General features: G+C 49.5%; 5 protein-coding genes across 8 annotated transcripts; 2 read left to right on the top strand and 3 right to left on the bottom strand.

Annotated features, from left to right (window-relative positions):
• Positions 1-123: 123 nt before the first annotated feature.
• On the bottom strand, positions 124-3,637 carry FOIG_08347 (ATP-dependent RNA helicase DBP7). Its single transcript, XM_031208365.1, has one exon. The coding sequence runs from the start codon at positions 2,462-2,464 to the stop codon at positions 233-235; it is 2,232 nt and encodes a 743-aa protein (XP_031062499.1). The 5' UTR covers positions 2,465-3,637; the 3' UTR covers positions 124-232.
• Positions 3,638-5,737: 2,100 nt separating this feature from the next.
• FOIG_08346 (uncharacterized protein) lies at positions 5,738-10,479 on the top strand. The gene is made up of 2 exons (XM_031208364.1): positions 5,738-6,172; positions 6,399-10,479. Exon 2 carries the CDS (start codon positions 6,430-6,432, stop codon positions 9,931-9,933), a length of 3,504 nt encoding a protein of 1,167 aa, XP_031062498.1. The 5' UTR covers positions 5,738-6,172; positions 6,399-6,429; the 3' UTR covers positions 9,934-10,479.
• Positions 10,480-10,711: 232 nt separating this feature from the next.
• Positions 10,712-12,556, top strand: FOIG_08345 (phosphomevalonate kinase). 2 transcript variants are annotated; one of them, XM_031208362.1, is made up of 2 exons: positions 10,712-11,164; positions 11,371-12,556. In XM_031208362.1, the coding sequence occupies exons 1-2, from the start codon at positions 10,896-10,898 to the stop codon at positions 12,431-12,433; spliced, it is 1,332 nt and encodes a 443-aa protein (XP_031062496.1). In that variant the 5' UTR covers positions 10,712-10,895; the 3' UTR covers positions 12,434-12,556. The 2 variants fall into 2 exon arrangements, with proteins under 2 accessions (XP_031062496.1, XP_031062497.1); XM_031208363.1 differs by having other exon boundaries at positions 10,751-12,556.
• Positions 12,557-12,901: 345 nt separating this feature from the next.
• Positions 12,902-13,335, bottom strand: FOIG_08344 (uncharacterized protein; the record flags this gene model as incomplete). The annotated part of the gene is made up of 3 exons (XM_031208361.1): positions 12,902-13,079; positions 13,132-13,190; positions 13,243-13,335. 3 exons carry the CDS (start codon positions 13,333-13,335, stop codon positions 12,902-12,904), a joined length of 330 nt encoding a protein of 109 aa, XP_031062495.1.
• Positions 13,336-14,530: 1,195 nt separating this feature from the next.
• On the bottom strand, positions 14,531-17,041 carry FOIG_08343 (NAD-dependent aldehyde dehydrogenase). Of its 3 annotated transcripts, XM_031208358.1 has the most exons (4): positions 16,341-17,041; positions 15,570-16,284; positions 15,351-15,520; positions 14,531-15,285 (listed from the first exon to the last, which is right to left on the bottom strand). In XM_031208358.1, exons 1-4 carry the CDS (start codon positions 16,743-16,745, stop codon positions 15,172-15,174), a joined length of 1,404 nt encoding a protein of 467 aa, XP_031062492.1. In that variant the 5' UTR covers positions 16,746-17,041; the 3' UTR covers positions 14,531-15,171. The 3 variants fall into 3 exon arrangements, with proteins under 3 accessions (XP_031062492.1, XP_031062494.1, XP_031062493.1); XM_031208360.1 differs by having other exon boundaries at positions 15,351-16,284; XM_031208359.1 differs by lacking the exon at positions 14,531-15,285 and having other exon boundaries at positions 15,297-15,520.
• Positions 17,042-17,312: the final 271 nt, after the last annotated feature.

Here is a 17,312-nt window from a genome sequence, read left to right as displayed (position 1 = left end):
GAGCAAGAGAATCCGCGACTTACATCGTGTAGGTTTCGATGCGCACCTTGAGATCTCTGTGCGATGTGAGATGTTGAGTTGCATCGTCATGGCGACAAGATCTTGGAAGGCCATGACGTCGGACGCAAATGTCATAGGAAGATGTGGAAAAATCAACATGAGCATGATCATCATGCCCGGCTTTTAGTTATGCTGCTCTAATAAAACTCAACTGAACCAAAGAATGCGCTACCTAACCAATGTTGAACTCGTCTGCCGCGGAATTCATCAGCATCATACTCTTCTTCCTGATAATGTTCTGGTTTTGCCTCTCATCTCCAGCTGCCTGTTCTGTATTCTTCTCGACACCCTTATTCGTCCGCTTCTTAGTCTTCCTCTCCACACCTGCGCCGATGCCGCCAGGTGCCTCTCTCAGACCGTAGCTCTTTGCCGTGTGTCCCAAGTGTAATTCTGAAATGTCGAAGTGCTTTCTCTCCTCCTTGGTATGCGTAGCATATGCCCTGATGTGGGACTTGAAGCCGTTTCGAGCAAGCTCTAGTCGCTTGGTGTCTGTCAGGAGACGTTGCTCGATGTGCAGCTGAAGGGCCTCCGCCTTGTCGTGGAAAGACTGTCCATCCTCCGGTTTCGCAGACGTCTCGACCGGGAATTCGAGTTTCGTCATCATTCCCTTCTGGAGAATAGAGTCGTAGGATTGCGGTGTTGGTGGTGTTGACGCTTTTAGGAGTTCGATGTATCCTTCTTCGGTTCCGGGGAGCAGGAATAATAAAGCATCACCGGGTCGACCAGCACGAGCAGTGCGACCAACACGATGGATATGATCGGCGAAACTGAACGCAGGGTCGTACTCGATGACCAGATCGACCGACGGAATATCAAGACCACGCGAGGAAACATCGGTGGTGATCAGAAGAGATGGAGACTTGCAAGCTGAGAACGATCGCAATGTAGCTGTACGAATGGGCTGCGACAAAGATCCGTGCATCCTGTGCAGAACAACCTCGGGACTTGCTGGTGAAGTGATGTATGCTGCTTTTGCCACTGTCTTCGAAACCGACTCTGCATCCTTGGAGCCTGCAACAGGTGCCTCATTATTGTTGGGGTCTCGCAACAGTTCGTAGTGGAAGTCGACAGAGTCGGCACATGATATGAAGATAATGGCCTTCATGGTCTTCCCACGCCGAGAGAACGTTGCCTTGAGGTACGAGATGAGAGTGACGAGTCGTAGCTTGGCCGGGACAACAGAGTAGTACTGGTGAAGCTGTGCGGGCGCCTTCATTTCCGTCTTTTCCACATCCAGCTCCATCTCCTCCTTCTTTGCTGCCAGGAATGTCGCATCCGCCAAACTCATCTCTCCCAGCTTTTGTACGTTCATCTTCATTGTCGCTGAGCACAGCACTGTAACTCTTCGTTCGGGTAGGGCCGTGAGCGGTGTTCCATCGGGTAGTTTATCGGATACGTCAACTGCCTTGATAGCCGTGATAACCTTCTTCAGGTCATCCTCGAAACCCAAATCCATAAGTCGATCACCTTCATCGAGAATCAACCATCGAACCGTGCTGAGGCTAAGCGCCTTTGTATTGTCGATATGATCAGCAAGTCGTCCAGGAGTAGCGACCAAAAAGTTGACACCCTTTCGTATGCGAGCCTTTTCCGCCTTCTTAGATTCTCCTCCGGTAATTGCTGTCGAGACGAGCCATGGGAACGGTCGGATGAGCTTCTCCAGAACTGTGTGAACCTGTTTTGCAAGTTCGCGAGTAGGCGCAACGATAATGGCAAAAGCACCAGAATCTCGATGAATCTGAGCCTTCCCCTTTTCGCTGAGAAGTAGAACACGATGTAAGATAGGTAACAGGTATGCCAAAGTCTTTCCAGAACCAGTTTCGGCTTGCACAAAGGCATCGGAGCTACTCGTTAACATGTGCGGAATCACCTTGTTCTGAATAGCCGTGGGTCGCTCCAGGTTCATCTTGCCAAGCTCATCAACAAGTCGGGCAGATATCGTCAATGTACCAAAGTTCGCAACATCTGATAGAGGCGCATTGGTCGCTTCCGGAGCTGTCCATTCTTCTTGCTTCTCCTCTCCCTCTGTCGTCTGTGCGGGGTTGAATGAGAAGAGTCGTGAGATGACTTGTCTAGATTTGCGATCTGAGTGCTGGTTGCGAGGTTGGCCTGAACCTTCGTGGCCATCGTTGTCAGTGAACCTTGGTCGCGAACCATGTCTGTTGAATGATTTGTAATCGAATGAATGATCTCCTCCTCCATCATCTGTTCTTTGGCGTTTTGACGATCTGCCCTCATCGAATCCATCTCCGGAAGGTTTGGGTTGCGTTGTCTTCCCAGAAGCTAACCTTGCCGACTTCTCTGCCTGCTTCCTGTCACGCCATCGACCACCCTTGAACTTGACCTGGGGCTTAATTGGACCTGAACCCAGGTCAAAATTCAGAAGCATTCCATCGTCAGCCATGATTGCGATGTTGGTGTTGCTGTAGAGGTTTCACATGGGCCATAAGATATTCTCGATACAATGCGCAAGAAAAAATAAAGAGTGGAGTATCTTATCTTATCTGGTTTCTATCGATAAGCATTGTGGATGCGGTCTAGACTCTCAGATCTCAGAAGCTCTGCCCTGGCTTCATAGTTACAGGTTGACAGGGCAAGCCAAAAAAAAAACATAAAGAAGCTCCTTCGTAAGTCCGAAGCAAGGCTGTCATGACGGAAACTGAGAACTGTCTCGTGACCACCAATATCGGGAATCTAGACGTTTCAGGGCACTCTGGGCGATGCACATCGAAAAGTCCCGGGTCTTCGCTGTCAAATGACCGACAGCCCCTTGAGTCATCTCAAATTCCCCGAGATTCCTCAAGAGGAAGAGATCGATACGAGATCACGCAGAAAGTTTAATGAGGCGCGACGAGGCATATTCTCGATCCCGCAGAATCGCGAATTCTGTCCGCGTAAGCAAAGGGAGGCCTTGCGAATGCCAATACTTCAACGGTCATACTCCTTCATGTGATACGCATCGCAATCTTAATATACGGAAGCACAAACCCTTTAGTAAATCAGTGCTACGTCAGGTATGCGCAAACCGTGGGGCATTGAGGGTTGTAGTTACACGTCAACTACGAATGCCACAGACCTGACTTGCCTATGTATGTCATTGAGGATAGTTCGGAGTAAAACATCCCCTTTCCATAAGCCGCTCGTAACTTTGCTCCGTCGTGCCGGAGGTGATCAGCATTTTGCATCACGCCCCGGAGACGGTCACAGATTGATAAGCGATAGCCTATTGATAGCCGGGCGAACCATCAGATAGCACTACAGTCTCCAAATCTCCAAATCGCTAACTCGAGGACGGATATTCATGGACTTAAAGCGAAAATGCCGGGCATGTGCTTACACCCGATCGGACTCGGCTATTAACCCGTCACCTTAGGCGAGACCTGGAGGATGACAAGCGAAAAGCCAGGGGATTTTCAGCCATAATCCATAGTGATCCGTGGCATCCGTTGTAAACGGGTATTTTTCGTTGATAGTGATCCTGTGACGGACCAAAATTGCAGCCCTGTGGCAGGACAGTTCTGCCACTCCTCCATAGTCCTGACTTTAGATGGTTGGGGAACATGTCTGGGACGGAACTCTGTATCATAGGTCAGTGTGATTATTGATGAATATTTATAATTATTTGAAGAATCTATGTCCTTTTATGGTAGCCCTTATGACTATATGCTTCTATGACAGGTAGTCTCTTGTGATGATATTTCCAAGTGAAGCAAAACCAGAGCTTGATCTGTCTTTCACATTTCTCATGAGGCTGGGACTGACTGGATGCTTGCTGACGTTGCCACACTACAATGACTGGTCATCATGAACAAAATGCTTGTTGTTCTGACAGAGAGGCTGTGGCTAGGGCAAACGGAACCCTGACGGAGTTGCGCTACTTGCCCCGGCAGAGAATCCGGTGAGAGTTTGGGGCGTAAGTAGGTACAATACAGTACTTTTGGTGCCTTTCTTTGAAGGGTGCTGTGCGTTTCACTCTGTTGCAACACTGTAGCAGCTGACAGCTGGTATTTTCACACAGCCTGGTTGAGCTTACAAGCTTTCGCCACACCTTGTGCAGACTCCACCAAACTCTCAATTTCGTGATGTTTCTTCGTGGTGTAATGGCACTAATTCATGAACCAAATTTTCAACAATATCTATAACCGAGGATATGGCCAAATTTTACGTTTGATATCAGTAATTCCATTATCATGAATGGTTCTTTGCTGAGATCCACCTTCACAATGCCCTGTCCATCAACACACAGATAGAAGTTAAGCTGAACAAAACTGAAATACCCTTGTTAGAAAGCCCCTTAGGGAGCAAGAAAACCTCTGACGTTGAACTAGGGCGTCAAAATAAACGGGTCTAAAGTCCTAACAAAATAGACTAAGTTTACCTAAGTATTTTTATCATTTAGAAAAGAGGTTCTAAGTTTTCTTGCTTCCCCTTGGAAGTCCTCTGGCGGGACATCTGGCAGCGACCCGACAGGCTGGACGTGGAGTTCCGGGTTCTCCCACGAAGTCTCAACGCTAACGGGAGAAGAGAGACTTCAACCAATAGAAGTTCATTAGACCAACGTCTAAGACAGGGAGGGCTGGACAAAAAGCACCGGTTTGTTCTCGCCCTGGCCACCATTAGAGATCGAAGAGTTGGTGGCTGATTAGTCAATGACTCTCGAGACCCTTGGCCCTTGCTGTTGACGAGGTCGATGATGGAAGCATGTTCTGAATTATGGTCTAGAAAACGGTTCCGCTCCTCGCTAAAATCGTCACTTACGGTCAGACCAAGGGTCGCGTGCGAAGAAGGGTCCGTCAATGCGGATGCACTTTTTTTAATAAAACAGCAGAAACTAAGAAAATGCTGCATACGAAAATATGTATGTGGTTCAGTCATGGATGATATGATTTGTGTTTTCTGATGATCCTCCACAGAAAAAGCAATTGATGAGATCGACAAATAAAAAAAGACCATTATAAAAAGCAAGGAAGAAAAAACCTTCATGACCGGACGAGAGGGAGTTTCCAAAATTCGATGAAAGCTGATTGGTCGAGCTGAGCCAATATAAAGCTCTTCCAACGGGTTCTCCAAACGCCAGGACCAAGTGGTCTTGCTGCTCGCTGCGCTGAATGTTCTGCTCATAGATGGATACATTATGCGAGCGGTGGGAATTCAAGCATCTATGGTTTCTAGGATCAATGATCGGTGTGAATGCGCGTGTAATAGACTAAGCAGTATGAATCGTTGCCACATGCATTAGATCCCCCCGCAAACAAATGGTTGCATTCTTTCTGTCTGTCACTCACTTGTTCACCTGAAGCTCAACTCGTCACCTGGAAGCTTTGCCTCCGGAGGTTCTAGGGAGCTTCAGTGAGTAAGAGAAAAAGAGACGGGATGGAGATAACTTTGTTTACAGGCCCCAAGGCCCAAGCCTTGAGTCATTCCAGAACCTGCTTCTGTCTCCGATGGAGTCCAGGCACCCACAAGCTGGAAGAGCACGCTTTAACCCCTGTCGACACCCACAGAAGAGCCACTGCGGAGTCTGTATAGGCCGCATCCAACAACGACCCGAACTCCGCGCCCCGACAAGGCCGCTATGGCCGCGCAGCCATCATCGATAGGTACTTGCAGTTACAGAGGTGTCGAAGTACTTTGTAGCGATAACAGACCGTGGAGGAAGCTCCTTCAGTGGATAATTGACCGTAACAAGCTCCATTATGAGGGCTCCAGCGAGGGTTTCCCCACACTGACTCTTGTGAGCTGCCTCTTGACGCATACATTTTTCTACGTAACTGGGCAACTTTGAGAGTAAAAGTGTCGCCAAGGTATCCACTCCACTGCACCTCAGGCAAAGAGAAAAAAAGGCAGCCACTCCCCCGACCCTGAGGCCCGGGTCCATGTCGAATATTCACCCTCGTCTTCCATCCCATCCATCCTAACACCCGAGGACAAGACAACCAACCCCAGACGACTTAATTTTTTCTCGTCTATTTTTTCGATCTGATCTCTTTTCATTTCTTCACATCTTTCCTCCCCCTTCATAATTATTCTATCAATCTGGTCTGCGCGTTTGTTTGACGGCGTCCTTGCTGTCAAATGAACCTGCAATTGATATTTCCTCTTTTTTTCTAATGTAAGTGCCACCTCGAACTCCATTGTCGCGTTTCGTTGGTCCACCACACACCACTGTTCCTCCACGCCTCCCCAGATCGCATGGCCCGACACATATCTCATAATCGTTCCACTGCACTCCAGGTTTGGCATTGCTCAGGCACAATGTCAGCGGCAGTTGGATATATTTGAGACGCATCGTGATCACTTCCCTGATTGTTCTTGTTACTGACCTAGAGGCTCTATAGTCTCCTCTCTTCCCCCCTGGGTGGTTTCTAAATGCCCACATACTCCAGCCTTTACTCGAATTTCGTCCGTCAAGGATCAACATTCGCAAAGTCTATCACAACACACGGTTACGCTCAATCCGTTGTTGCTGCCGCTCACCCTCACGTCCTCAACTCTCAGAACCGGCCTAGCTTTGTACGACGAAAGACCAACCGACTTGGTCGCTTCTCCAACCTCCAGCTTCATTCTGCCTTCCACACTGAGCGCACAGCATCTTCGGGCCTCCCGTCCGTTGAGCATCGCCCCGCCCAGAACCATGGAGGTCTAGACGCGTACTTCGAGGCCCTACAGCACCAGCAGGCCACAGGTGAAATCGATTCCGAATGGACCCAATTCGACTTTCAAAAGAGCATTGAATGGAAGCCTACTCCTGCTTCCATTCTCACCAAGGACCAGGGACTTTCCAAAGATGTTCTTGAGGAGGCTTTGATTGAGGATGCTGAGGTCAAATCGAACCTGTCGATTGAGGATCAGGCAGCTCTTGCGCATATCGATGCTGCGCTCGAGAGGGAGATCGAGGTACGGAGCCTACAGGAAGCAGCTGAGAATGCTGCTTCTGAAGGACGACCCGTGTCTAGTCTTGGCTTCAAGTCACGATCTCCAGTGATTTCCAGGTCGCAAACTCCAGCAAGTGTCGCTCGCAGCTTCACTCCTCCTGTGGACCCCCAGTCCCTATCTTATGCCGACCATCTTCACAAGCTCGCTGAGAATGGCCGATATGTTGAAATTCCCGCAGTCTTTGAGGCAATGCTGGCGACTGGCGTGCAGCCTATCGCGGGTGCCTACAATGCTCTCCTCCTGTCGGCTATCCATATCCCTATGAAGAAGATCGAGATTGTATCCAAGGCTCTCGACGTTTATGCCGACATGCTTAGAAGGAAGGTTTCGCCAGATGCCGAGACTTTTAACATTCTCGTTGGCCTCCTGGCATCCCGATGTCTCGAGGTTGCTGAGCTGAAGGCTGCCTTGGAGGCCAAGCGAGTTCGGTTTGGTGGCATGGATCAGGTGGGCCAATTCATGCTTGCGTCTCATGAACTCGAGCATGCCATTCTTTGCGAGGACGACCGCCTCGATCTTGCAATCCAGCTGTTCGACACTTCAGTTAACACTGATGCCGCCAACTTCACCGCCGAGACTTACCATCAGCTTATTACGGCCTGTGCCAAAGCTGGACGCGTCGATGACATGCTGCGTCTTTACGAGCACATGGAGGGAAGCCAAATCGTCCCTTACGCTGCTCTGTTTCCCACCATGATCACTGCTTTCGCCTCCTCCGGAGATCTGGTCAGTGCTGTCGAATGCTACAACGAATACCGCAACCTGGCCATTGCCCACGACGATGGAGAGACTACTCTCAACGACCGACTCGATGCTGAGGTTTATGCCGCGGTCATCAATGCCTACGTGGTCACTGATAAGATTGAAGGCGCCATGAAGTTCTTTCAGAAAATCGTCGACCAATACGGTATCCGCGCTGCTGATATCAAGGATGCTCTGATCACCACTGGTTTCGTCAAGGGTTTAATCACCCGTGGTATCTACCAGGAGGCTTTAGAATGGGCTCGGTCCGTCGCGGATGAAGCTCGTGCCAAGGCCATGAGTGAGATTGCAACTATTGCTGCCGACAAGGGTGATACGGATACCGCTGTCGCAGCCTACAGTGCCATGCCTCCTTACGCGGATGACTTGATTACTCCTGCGACTGCTCTCCTCGCCATGAATGTCCGCCAGACCGATGTTGTTGGTGCCTCCAAGTACTGGCAAGTCCTATGCAATCCCGCTGTGCAGGTGGATCTTACTTTCATCGAGCCTACAGCTATGTATGCTGTGGCCATGATTGGCTCTGGCCAAGTTGCCGAGGGATTGGCACAGTCAGAGATGATGTTTGAGCGTATTCGCGCCTCTGTTTCTCAGACTCAACCTCATCTTGTCGAAGAGGTTGACGAAGGAGTCGAATTCGTCACTCGATTTATGGAGACTCGTGGCATCCCTGATCCCCGCGAGATCGCTTCTCAAGTTGCTAGCTTCCAGCCTATGACCGCTTCTTCTTACCTGTCGACTCCTGTAGTTTCCACCTTCGAGGATACCTACGACCCTTACGCCCACAACACCGACTTCAAGGGATCCTCTCTTATTGCAGACGATCTTGAGGGTAACCATGGCCGTAAGGGACCTCGTCTTAGTGAGGCACTGAACCGATTCCGCAACATCCGACGTGCTGGCCGACATCCTCGTTACATTACCTACGCCAAACTTATCTCTGCTGCTGCTCGTGATGGCAAGTTCGATCTTTGCCATGACATTCTTAGCATGGCTCGCACTGATATGCCCATCATGCCCCAGTATGCTGTTGTTCGCTATGGATGGTCTAGTATTCTTGACGCCATGGTCGGCGCTTGTCTGACCGTGGGTAACCGTGGACGAGCTGAGCAATTCCACCAGGAGTTGTTGGAAATCGGTGCTAGCCCTTCTGCCAACACTTTCGGTCTCTACATCACCACGCTTAAGGATTCGACCAAGACTTTTGATGAGGCTTCCGAGGCTGTCCGTATCTTCCACCGGGCAAAGGCTGAGGGTGTCGAACCCAGCTCTTTCTTGTATAACGCTCTTATCGGTAAGCTCGGAAAGGCTCGCCGCATCGACGACTGCCTTTTCTACTTTGCTGAGATGAGAGCTCTTGGAATCAAACCTACATCGGTTACCTATGGTACCATTGTCAATGCACTCTGCCGAGTCAGTGATGAGAAGTTCGCTGAAACACTGTTCGATGAGATGGAGGCGATGCCCAACTACAAGGCTCGTCCTGCTCCTTACAACAGTATGATGCAATTCTTCCTGACCACAAAGCGAGATAAGACAAAGGTCTTGGCTTACTACGAGCGCATGAAGGCTAAGGGCATTGCCCCTACCGCCCATACCTATAAGCTTCTGGTCGATACTCACGCTACTCTTGATCCTGTTGACATGGATGCTGCCGAGGAGGTTCTCGGTATGATCCGTGCCTCTGGTCAACGCGTTGAGCCTGTTCACTATGCTTCTCTCATCCACGCCAGGGGATGTGTTCTCCACGACATGGAAGGTGCCATGAAGATGTTTGATTCTGTTGTTAAGGAGTCTCTTGTTCCTATCAGTGCTAGCCTGTATCAAGCTCTGTTCGAGGCTATGGTTGCTAACCACCAGGTTGCTGCTTCTGAGCCCGTGCTTGCTCACATGCGAAGCAAGGGTGTTGAACTAACTCCTTACATCGCCAACACTTTGATTCACGGCTGGGCTGCTGAGAAGAAGATTGAGAAAGCTCAAAGTATCTACGATGCTGTTGGCCGAGAGAAGCGCGAACCTAGCACATACGAGGCTATGACCCGAGCTTATCTGGCTGTTGAGCAGCGAGAGGAGGCCAAGGGTGTTGTCGGTGAGATGCTCACCCGCGGTTACCCCAGTGCTGTCGTCAACAAGGTCCTGGAGCTTCTTGGCGGAGGACATGATGTTTCAGAGTAGACGACTTTTACGATGTGGGATTCGTGATGAGAGTGTGGTAATGTTCTTTTAATGTTGGCGTAATTTGTTTGATACCCTATTGTACTGGTTGGAAGGCGGGATTGGGTTGGGCTGGGCTGGTTGTCTTTATACGGGGAAGGCATTTTGATAAAATGCCATACTCGAGAGGTTTTGGATCTTCTTGGGCCCTGGACAGGGACGGCGTTTGGGAATCAAAATGGGACTTACGTGGAGCGTTTGCCTCTGAATGATTGAGTTTAGGGGCTGAACGTTCCCTGGATAGATCATCACCACTCCAAGAAAGGGAAATCATTATATTACATTACATTTTAGCAGCATAGAGGGACCAAAAGAGCCAGGGAACAGGGCCAGCTGGGAGGAGAGATGAAGGCCAAGAAGAGAATTGGTCAAGGGAAAGCAGAGCATGGGGTCCTGCTGCTTGTACCACCAATACAATACAAGAAACGAAGAAATGGCAATTTTGTCATCAAACAAAGCTGTCCTTGTAGTGATGCGATTTGAGCTTATGAAGTTTTGATGGTTGTGTCCAAAGGTGCCATATCTTGACTGGGCCACGTAGTAGGATGAGGCTTTTATCACTTGATTGCATGACGTCTAATTGGCATCATCACGATACTGTTGGTGTTGACTAGACCCGAGCAGTTTTGGTTGAAACTACGGTGAACTCTGCTGTTATTGGGTGATTGTCTGTCTTGTGGCTATGAATAGACCACAGTGTTAAAGTCACATGCACTGTACAGTCTAGAAATGAGGCCCCGCTGGAGTTTAATGATTCTTCTCATCTGTTGGGCTGTGTTTGCTCATGCATTCAAGGTAAGGAGTTTGCTCACGACTGAGAGAGTGACTGTTTCCGTTCTCTGTTGTTCAACCAACCACCTGAATATTTATCGTTTCTCATTTCCTGGCCATTGAAGGCTTCTTATATAAATATCACATATACAATGACCCTCCACCACCCCACCATCGCTGTCTCAGCTCCCGGCAAGGTCTTCCTCGCTGGCGGATACCTCGTACTGGACCAGGAGTACACGGCTTTTGTATTCGGCCTCGACGCTCGTATCAACATTATTGCTGGAGACATTCACACGACTGCTGGCGTTCAGCTCACTGAGATTGTGGTTGATAGTCCGCAATTCCTGGAGGCACAATGGCGGTATGGTTATCACCTGGCTGGCGAGGGAGGTGGTATCAAAGTTACCCAGTTGCAGGTGTAAGTGACTTTTTCTTCATATGAATGAGTGAATAATGTGAGGCTATGTCCCCGTCGATGAAACTGGATGAGTTGCCAGTCCTCAGAGCGATAGGAGTTCATGATAGGTTGGACGACAATCACCACATAAGCAAGGCCGATCATGAACTTCTCACAGGAAACTCTTTCTTATACGCAATTACCTCATCTTACTCACTCATCAGCAGCGGAGCACAAATCAATCCCAATCCCTTCGTGGAGACAACTCTCAGCTATGCACTCACCTACATCGACCGAGTGGCCAAGCAGCGTCCTAGTCACAGCATGGCATCTGCTCGTCTCATCATCCTTGCAGACAATGATTACTACTCGCACTCTGAATCCGAGAGCACACGTCAAGGGCGCTTTGCCAAGTTCCCTGTGACCTTGGGAGATGCCAACAAGACGGGTCTTGGCTCATCTGCTGCTCTCGTCACTTCACTGACTGCTGCTCTGCTGGCTCACTACCTACCAGAAGATCTCTTCAATATCCAGTCTGACCGGGGCAAGAGGACGCTTCACAACCTGGCCCAGGCTGCACATTGTGCTGCGCAAGGCAAGGTCGGTTCGGGATTCGATGTTGCAACCGCTGTCTATGGATCTTGCAGATACAGACGCTTCTCTCCCGAGACACTGTCTTCAATTCCCGAGCCCGGTGCGGCTGGGTTCGCGGATGCGTTGGTCAAGCTCGTCGACGGCGAGTCTGCTTGGGATGTAGAGGTTCTCAAGGATGCAGTCATCATGCCCAAAGGAGTTGTTCTGCGTATGTGCGATGTGGACTGTGGAAGTAAGACGGTTGGTATGGTCAAGAAGGTCCTCAAGTGGAGGTCATCAAACCCAGAAGAGTCAAAGAAGCTTTGGGATGAGCTCCAGAAGCGTAATGAGCAGTTGATTGCTACTCTCAATGCCGGCGACGTCGAGAATCTGCCGGGGAAGATTACAGCTGTTCGAGAGATGATTAGACAAATGGGTAGCGCCAGCGACGTCCCCATCGAGCCCGGAAGCCAGACAGAGCTCCTCGACGCCCTCAGCACCGTCGAAGGGGTCTACGGCGGTGTCGTCCCTGGTGCGGGCGGCTACGATGCCCTGGCTCTCCTGATGAAGGATGATGAGGAGACGAAGCAGCGAGTTGAGGAGTTCCTGGACAAGTGGGCTAAGGAGAAGGGTACAAAGGTCAAGCTACTAGGCGTTAAGGGGGAGATGGAGGGAGTTCGCTCCGAGAGTCTGGACGTGTACGCCGGTTGGATCTAAAAGATTAGCAGTGATCTAGAATATAGCAGCGAGAAGCGAGGATGGACGCATGCGTGCATGCATGTCTTAGACTTCCAAATGAAACAACATGTCACTCTCCCCGTCAACGACATTGTTCCGTCCACATTCCTAACAGACACCGGTACAGCTCAGCACAGAACCCTTAATTTAGGGGTATCAGCGGGATAAGTTGAGAGCAATAGTGTCGGTGAAAGAATTAATCAGATTAGATTACGCCGGGTATGATGATATTCTGTAATGTTGCCGTTCCCGTGGTTCCGTAGATGCCCAATCCCCCCATGATCCGCCCAATTTCATTACCATTCCATTCCAATCCATTCCATGTGTATCGTACAGTTGTTCCTTTCCATAGACCCAAGCCAGTGATGTGTTTCCTTTCTCAAGACGCCCCTGATGAAACCTCTAATAGCGGTAAAAACAATAGTGATGATAAGTGCCCATACTCGATCAGTGGAGGCTGTCGGTGGACGAGAGAGAAGTGGATGTTGGAACAGTCTTGATGGGTGGTCGGACTGGATGGGAGAAGAGGCTCGAGGTTGAGCAGGGCGAGCGAGGGGCGGTAGGACTGGGAGGGTCTGCGATGCCGATTCGACTGGCGGCGGCTTGTTCTCGGAGCATAGAGAGTCTTTGTATTGTTAGTTATCAATCTTGTAGTGGTTGTATAAGTATTGACTTACTGCTCCTCTGAGACTCCTGGGAGGTTGACCGGGTTCTTTTCGAAGCCAAAAGGTGCAGACTACAAGACAAACAATTAGCCAAGAACAAGATGCTTGATGGTATAGACATACAATCTCCATGTGACGCTTCTCCTTACGGCGTCGTTGGCGAACCATTGTTTGGACACGCTCGCACAGCGTCTGGAAGTCATCCGAGATATGCATCTTTGAAGATCGAAGTCGATTCAAGGGAAGATTAAAGCACCGAGGATCACGTCTCTCGGAAGGATAAACAGCAGCGGATCCCATCAAGTCGACTTTGAGTTTGAAAGGCTTCTTATATAGAAAGAGCCCAAAAAGGTGGTTGGTTTGCAGTTGTAGTTGTGAGTGAGTATGTGGGGAGTTGTTCTAGAGTCGGGGAAGAAGCAAGATGGAACGAGGCAAGCTGAGATGAGATTTAAAAGAAGGGTTGGGAGACAAGAGGCCGACTGAAAAAGGTACGAGTTTGGAATTCTTGTATGAGAGAGAGGAAAAGGCGGGAAATTAAAAAAGAAGCCTCGTTTTTTTCTTTAAATTCACGGTCTAGAGGAGGACAAAGAAGTGGATGTCAGATGGGGAAAAGGCATGTGGCTCTTTTGGAGAGTAGTGGTGTAGGAGAGTGAGTGAGCGAGCGGTTGGTGGAGTTAAAACTCTGGTATGTTTTTGATACAAAGAGGATCATCCGAGTCTCAGGTACGAAGAGAAGAGATGAGAAGTTGAGGTATGTAGATAAGATGGGGGGAGGTTGAGAGAAGAGAATGTGTATAAGTGAAAGACAGTCCGGAGGTTGGTCTATAATAAGCCTCACAGAGCAGGACAGTTGATGAAGGAAAGGAATGTGATGGTTAGAAAGATGCAACAGCACAAGAACGGAACAAGAAATTAAGAGGAGGATATGTATGTAAATAAAATATACGAGATTGAACAAAGGGAAACAAAAAAGAGAGAGAGAGAGAGAGACGACTGCAGACGTAGACGCTGATGCAGACAACACACGGAACACAACGCACACTTGCATGCACGCACGCACGCACATCACTATGGTGGAAGTGAAAACAGGCAAATCAACAGTGACATACTGCCCTGAACCGTCTAAGCGCCAGGGGTCAAGGCTACGCTGACGTTTCCTTCTGGAATGTATCAAAGTCACTGGAATTCTAACGTCTCGGGTCCTGTGCAAACCCGCCACCAACAAACTTTCGCGCTCACCTAATTTTGGGGAGAGGGTGGGTTCGTTCTCCATTGGGTGTCTCAGCTGAACGACGCTTCATGGTGCGACGGGAGAGAGAGGGAGAAGAAAAAAAAAAGGGCCGCAAGGAGAACCCAACTTGGGACCATATATCGAGACTAAAAGTGACATGAAAGTAGAGACGAAAAAGTGCACGGTTGCAAATATCATATCCTTTGTGTAGGATTTATTGCCTCTTGATAAATTACGTCCATGTACAAGGGGGTCGAATATCATATACTCAATGCCTCAGGCGTGGCGCCCCAAGCCCAAGCCCAATCCTAATCTCGTGTGACAGCAACAAAGGGAGGCGGGAAAAGTCGCCAGCTCAATCCAGGGTGAGGAAATAAACAGTATTGAATAGCTTCAATAGTATTTTCCTCCGTTAGTCACTTCACTATCAGTGACTAGGTAAATTGACCGTGTAAGGCCACGTAGTGTCAGTTGTCGCAGATTGTTCTACTCACCATAGAGATTACCGAATGCAGCAATCCTTCATCAACATAACATTCCCCAGAATGACCAAAACTTACCTCTTTTTGTCTTGGTCGCCCGTTATCGAAAACGTCTCGTCTCACCTGCTTCTGCCCTGCCCGCCTCGCCAGGGGAGACACTTCCCAGAGACAGTCGCGAAGAGAAATGATGTGCACCCAAACCACGTACTTCGCTCTTAATCATGGCAGTATAAGATTGTTTGCAGCGAGCGTTTGATTCATGTCAGCACAGACCGTCGTCTCATTGTTCAGAGTCACCTTAACCGGGTTCGATCAACAATAGCGACCTCTCTATCTAGTCTAGTTTGGGTAGTCCTTCAGGTGGTAGCTCTTGAGCTTCACAAACTGGTCAAATCCAAACTTGCTAAGTGTCTGTCCCTTGCCCGAGTTCTTCCAGCCAGTCCAAGCCAGATCCTATTGTCGGCCAGTCAGTAATCACGTAATGCAGAGACCCTTTGTGCTTGGATCAGAAAACGTACCGGTGCCGGATAATCGCATCTGTTGACAAATACAGTGCCGGCTTCCACATCCTCGGCAAGCTCGTATCCTTCGTCTGTGTCCTTGGTCCAGATGCTGGCTGTCAGACCAAACTCGCTATCGTTCATGTACTTGACGGCCTCGCTGTCATCCTTGACCTTCATGACAGGAACTACATCTTCGTCAGCAGAATGTCTTCAACTGTCGTCGGGAATCTTTACTAATTGGGGCAAACGACTCCTCAGTCATGACCCGCATGCTGTGGTTGACGCCGGTCAGAAGGGTGGGTTTCACAAAGTTACCCTTGGTAGGAGGGTTGCTGAAAGTCTCGTTTTCGGGAGTGGCATCCTTGGCACCGCTGTCGACGGCGTCCTTAATATGTTCCTCGGCAGTCTGCTTTGATCGCTTCGAAACGACAGGTCCCAATTGAGTCTCCTTGTTAAAGGGATCGCCGAGCTTGTAACTCTTGAGCACCTTTTGCACGGCCTCAACAAACTGATCGTGAATCTTCTCATCAACATACACACGCTCAATGGAGCAGCAACTCTGGCCAGAGTTGAAGATGGCACCGTCAACAATCTCTGCAGCAGCCCAATCAACATCGACATCTGATCGAACATATGCTGGGTCCTTGCCACCCAACTCCAGACCGACATTTACAATGCGGTCAGACGCAGCTTGTTGCACAGCGAGACCTCCAGCGACAGAGCCGGTGAAACAAACTAGGGCGATCCTGGGATCGCGCACAATGGTCTCCATAAGAGTGGGAGAGCCGCAGTGGAAGTACTGGCAAACACCATCAGGCAAGCCCGCCTCCTTCAGGAGATCGGTAACCCGTTCCACGATGGTAGGTGTCTGAGGTGAGGGCTTGAGGATTACACTGCAGCCTGCAAGAAGAGCGGGAATGAGAGAGTTAACCAGAATGAGGTAAGGGTACTGTGCAGAGTCAGAAAAGATGCTTCTGGTCCAGCAAAAACGAGGCCAGCACTTACGTTCCACGCAAAGATGATGAGTACAGGTCCGACAGGGACCTTTCGGATGAAACGCTTGAAGCCCTTCTCGGGCTCGCCGTCGGTGTCCTTGAGGGCCTCATCACTGATCTTGAGGAGGTATTCACCTCTCTTGACAGCTGTGGCGACCTCACCTGGTGTGTATGAGATGGGGCGGCCCATCTGAACAGTCAACTCTTCACCGAGCTCATCCTTCTTAGCCAAGAGGCCATCGAGGAACTTGCGAACAATGGCTTGACGCTCCTTCAACGTTGTCTTGCGATAGCTCTGGAAAGCCTCAGTGGCGACCTTGGGGAGAGACTCAAGGTCAGCTTCAGAGGCGCCATTCCTGGTAAGGATGGGCTCGTTTGTGTTTGGGGAGATTGTGGTGATGACTTCGAGAGACATTGTGGGTATAATTAGGTATGTGTGAGGAAGAGAGTGAGATTGTAGTGACAGATCGTGGAAGAGATTATATCTTTGTAGCTGGCCACTTTTTAAAGTGCAAGTGGAGTATATGAGATGGTCATGAGTGTACTGTACGTGTACTTGTACTGTCTATCGTCCATGACGGACGGCGGTTGGCGGCTCGCGGCTCGCGGTGCTTCGGTTGCCCCACGTATACCAACGTAACCCGAACTCGGCGGCTTCAACCCCGCTACAATTTGATAAGACATGATAATTTAATTGGGAATAGTGATCCCATGATACTATAGAGATATCAAGACCCGAGTTAAGTCTATTCCCATTCTCAAGAATATTCATGATCATAGCGATACGAAGCCACATGATAAGACTTTGATCCATGGAAGCTTAGACTACTAAGGTATGCCAAGTACATTGCGCTGAATCCTTTTAAGACAATTCGACTACCGCATCGAGGTTAATTCTGGACCAATACTCATAGTCCATTTTGAACATCATGCTTCCGGAAATACCATGCCTTTACATAGTACTATACCTTAACCTGCTGCA

The sequence above is a fragment of the Fusarium odoratissimum genome, assembly GCF_000260195.1.
Source record: "Fusarium odoratissimum NRRL 54006 unplaced genomic scaffold supercont1.12, whole genome shotgun sequence".
Lineage (NCBI taxonomy): Eukaryota > Fungi > Ascomycota > Sordariomycetes > Hypocreales > Nectriaceae > Fusarium > Fusarium odoratissimum.
This window is presented reverse-complemented; position numbering and strand designations above follow the sequence as displayed.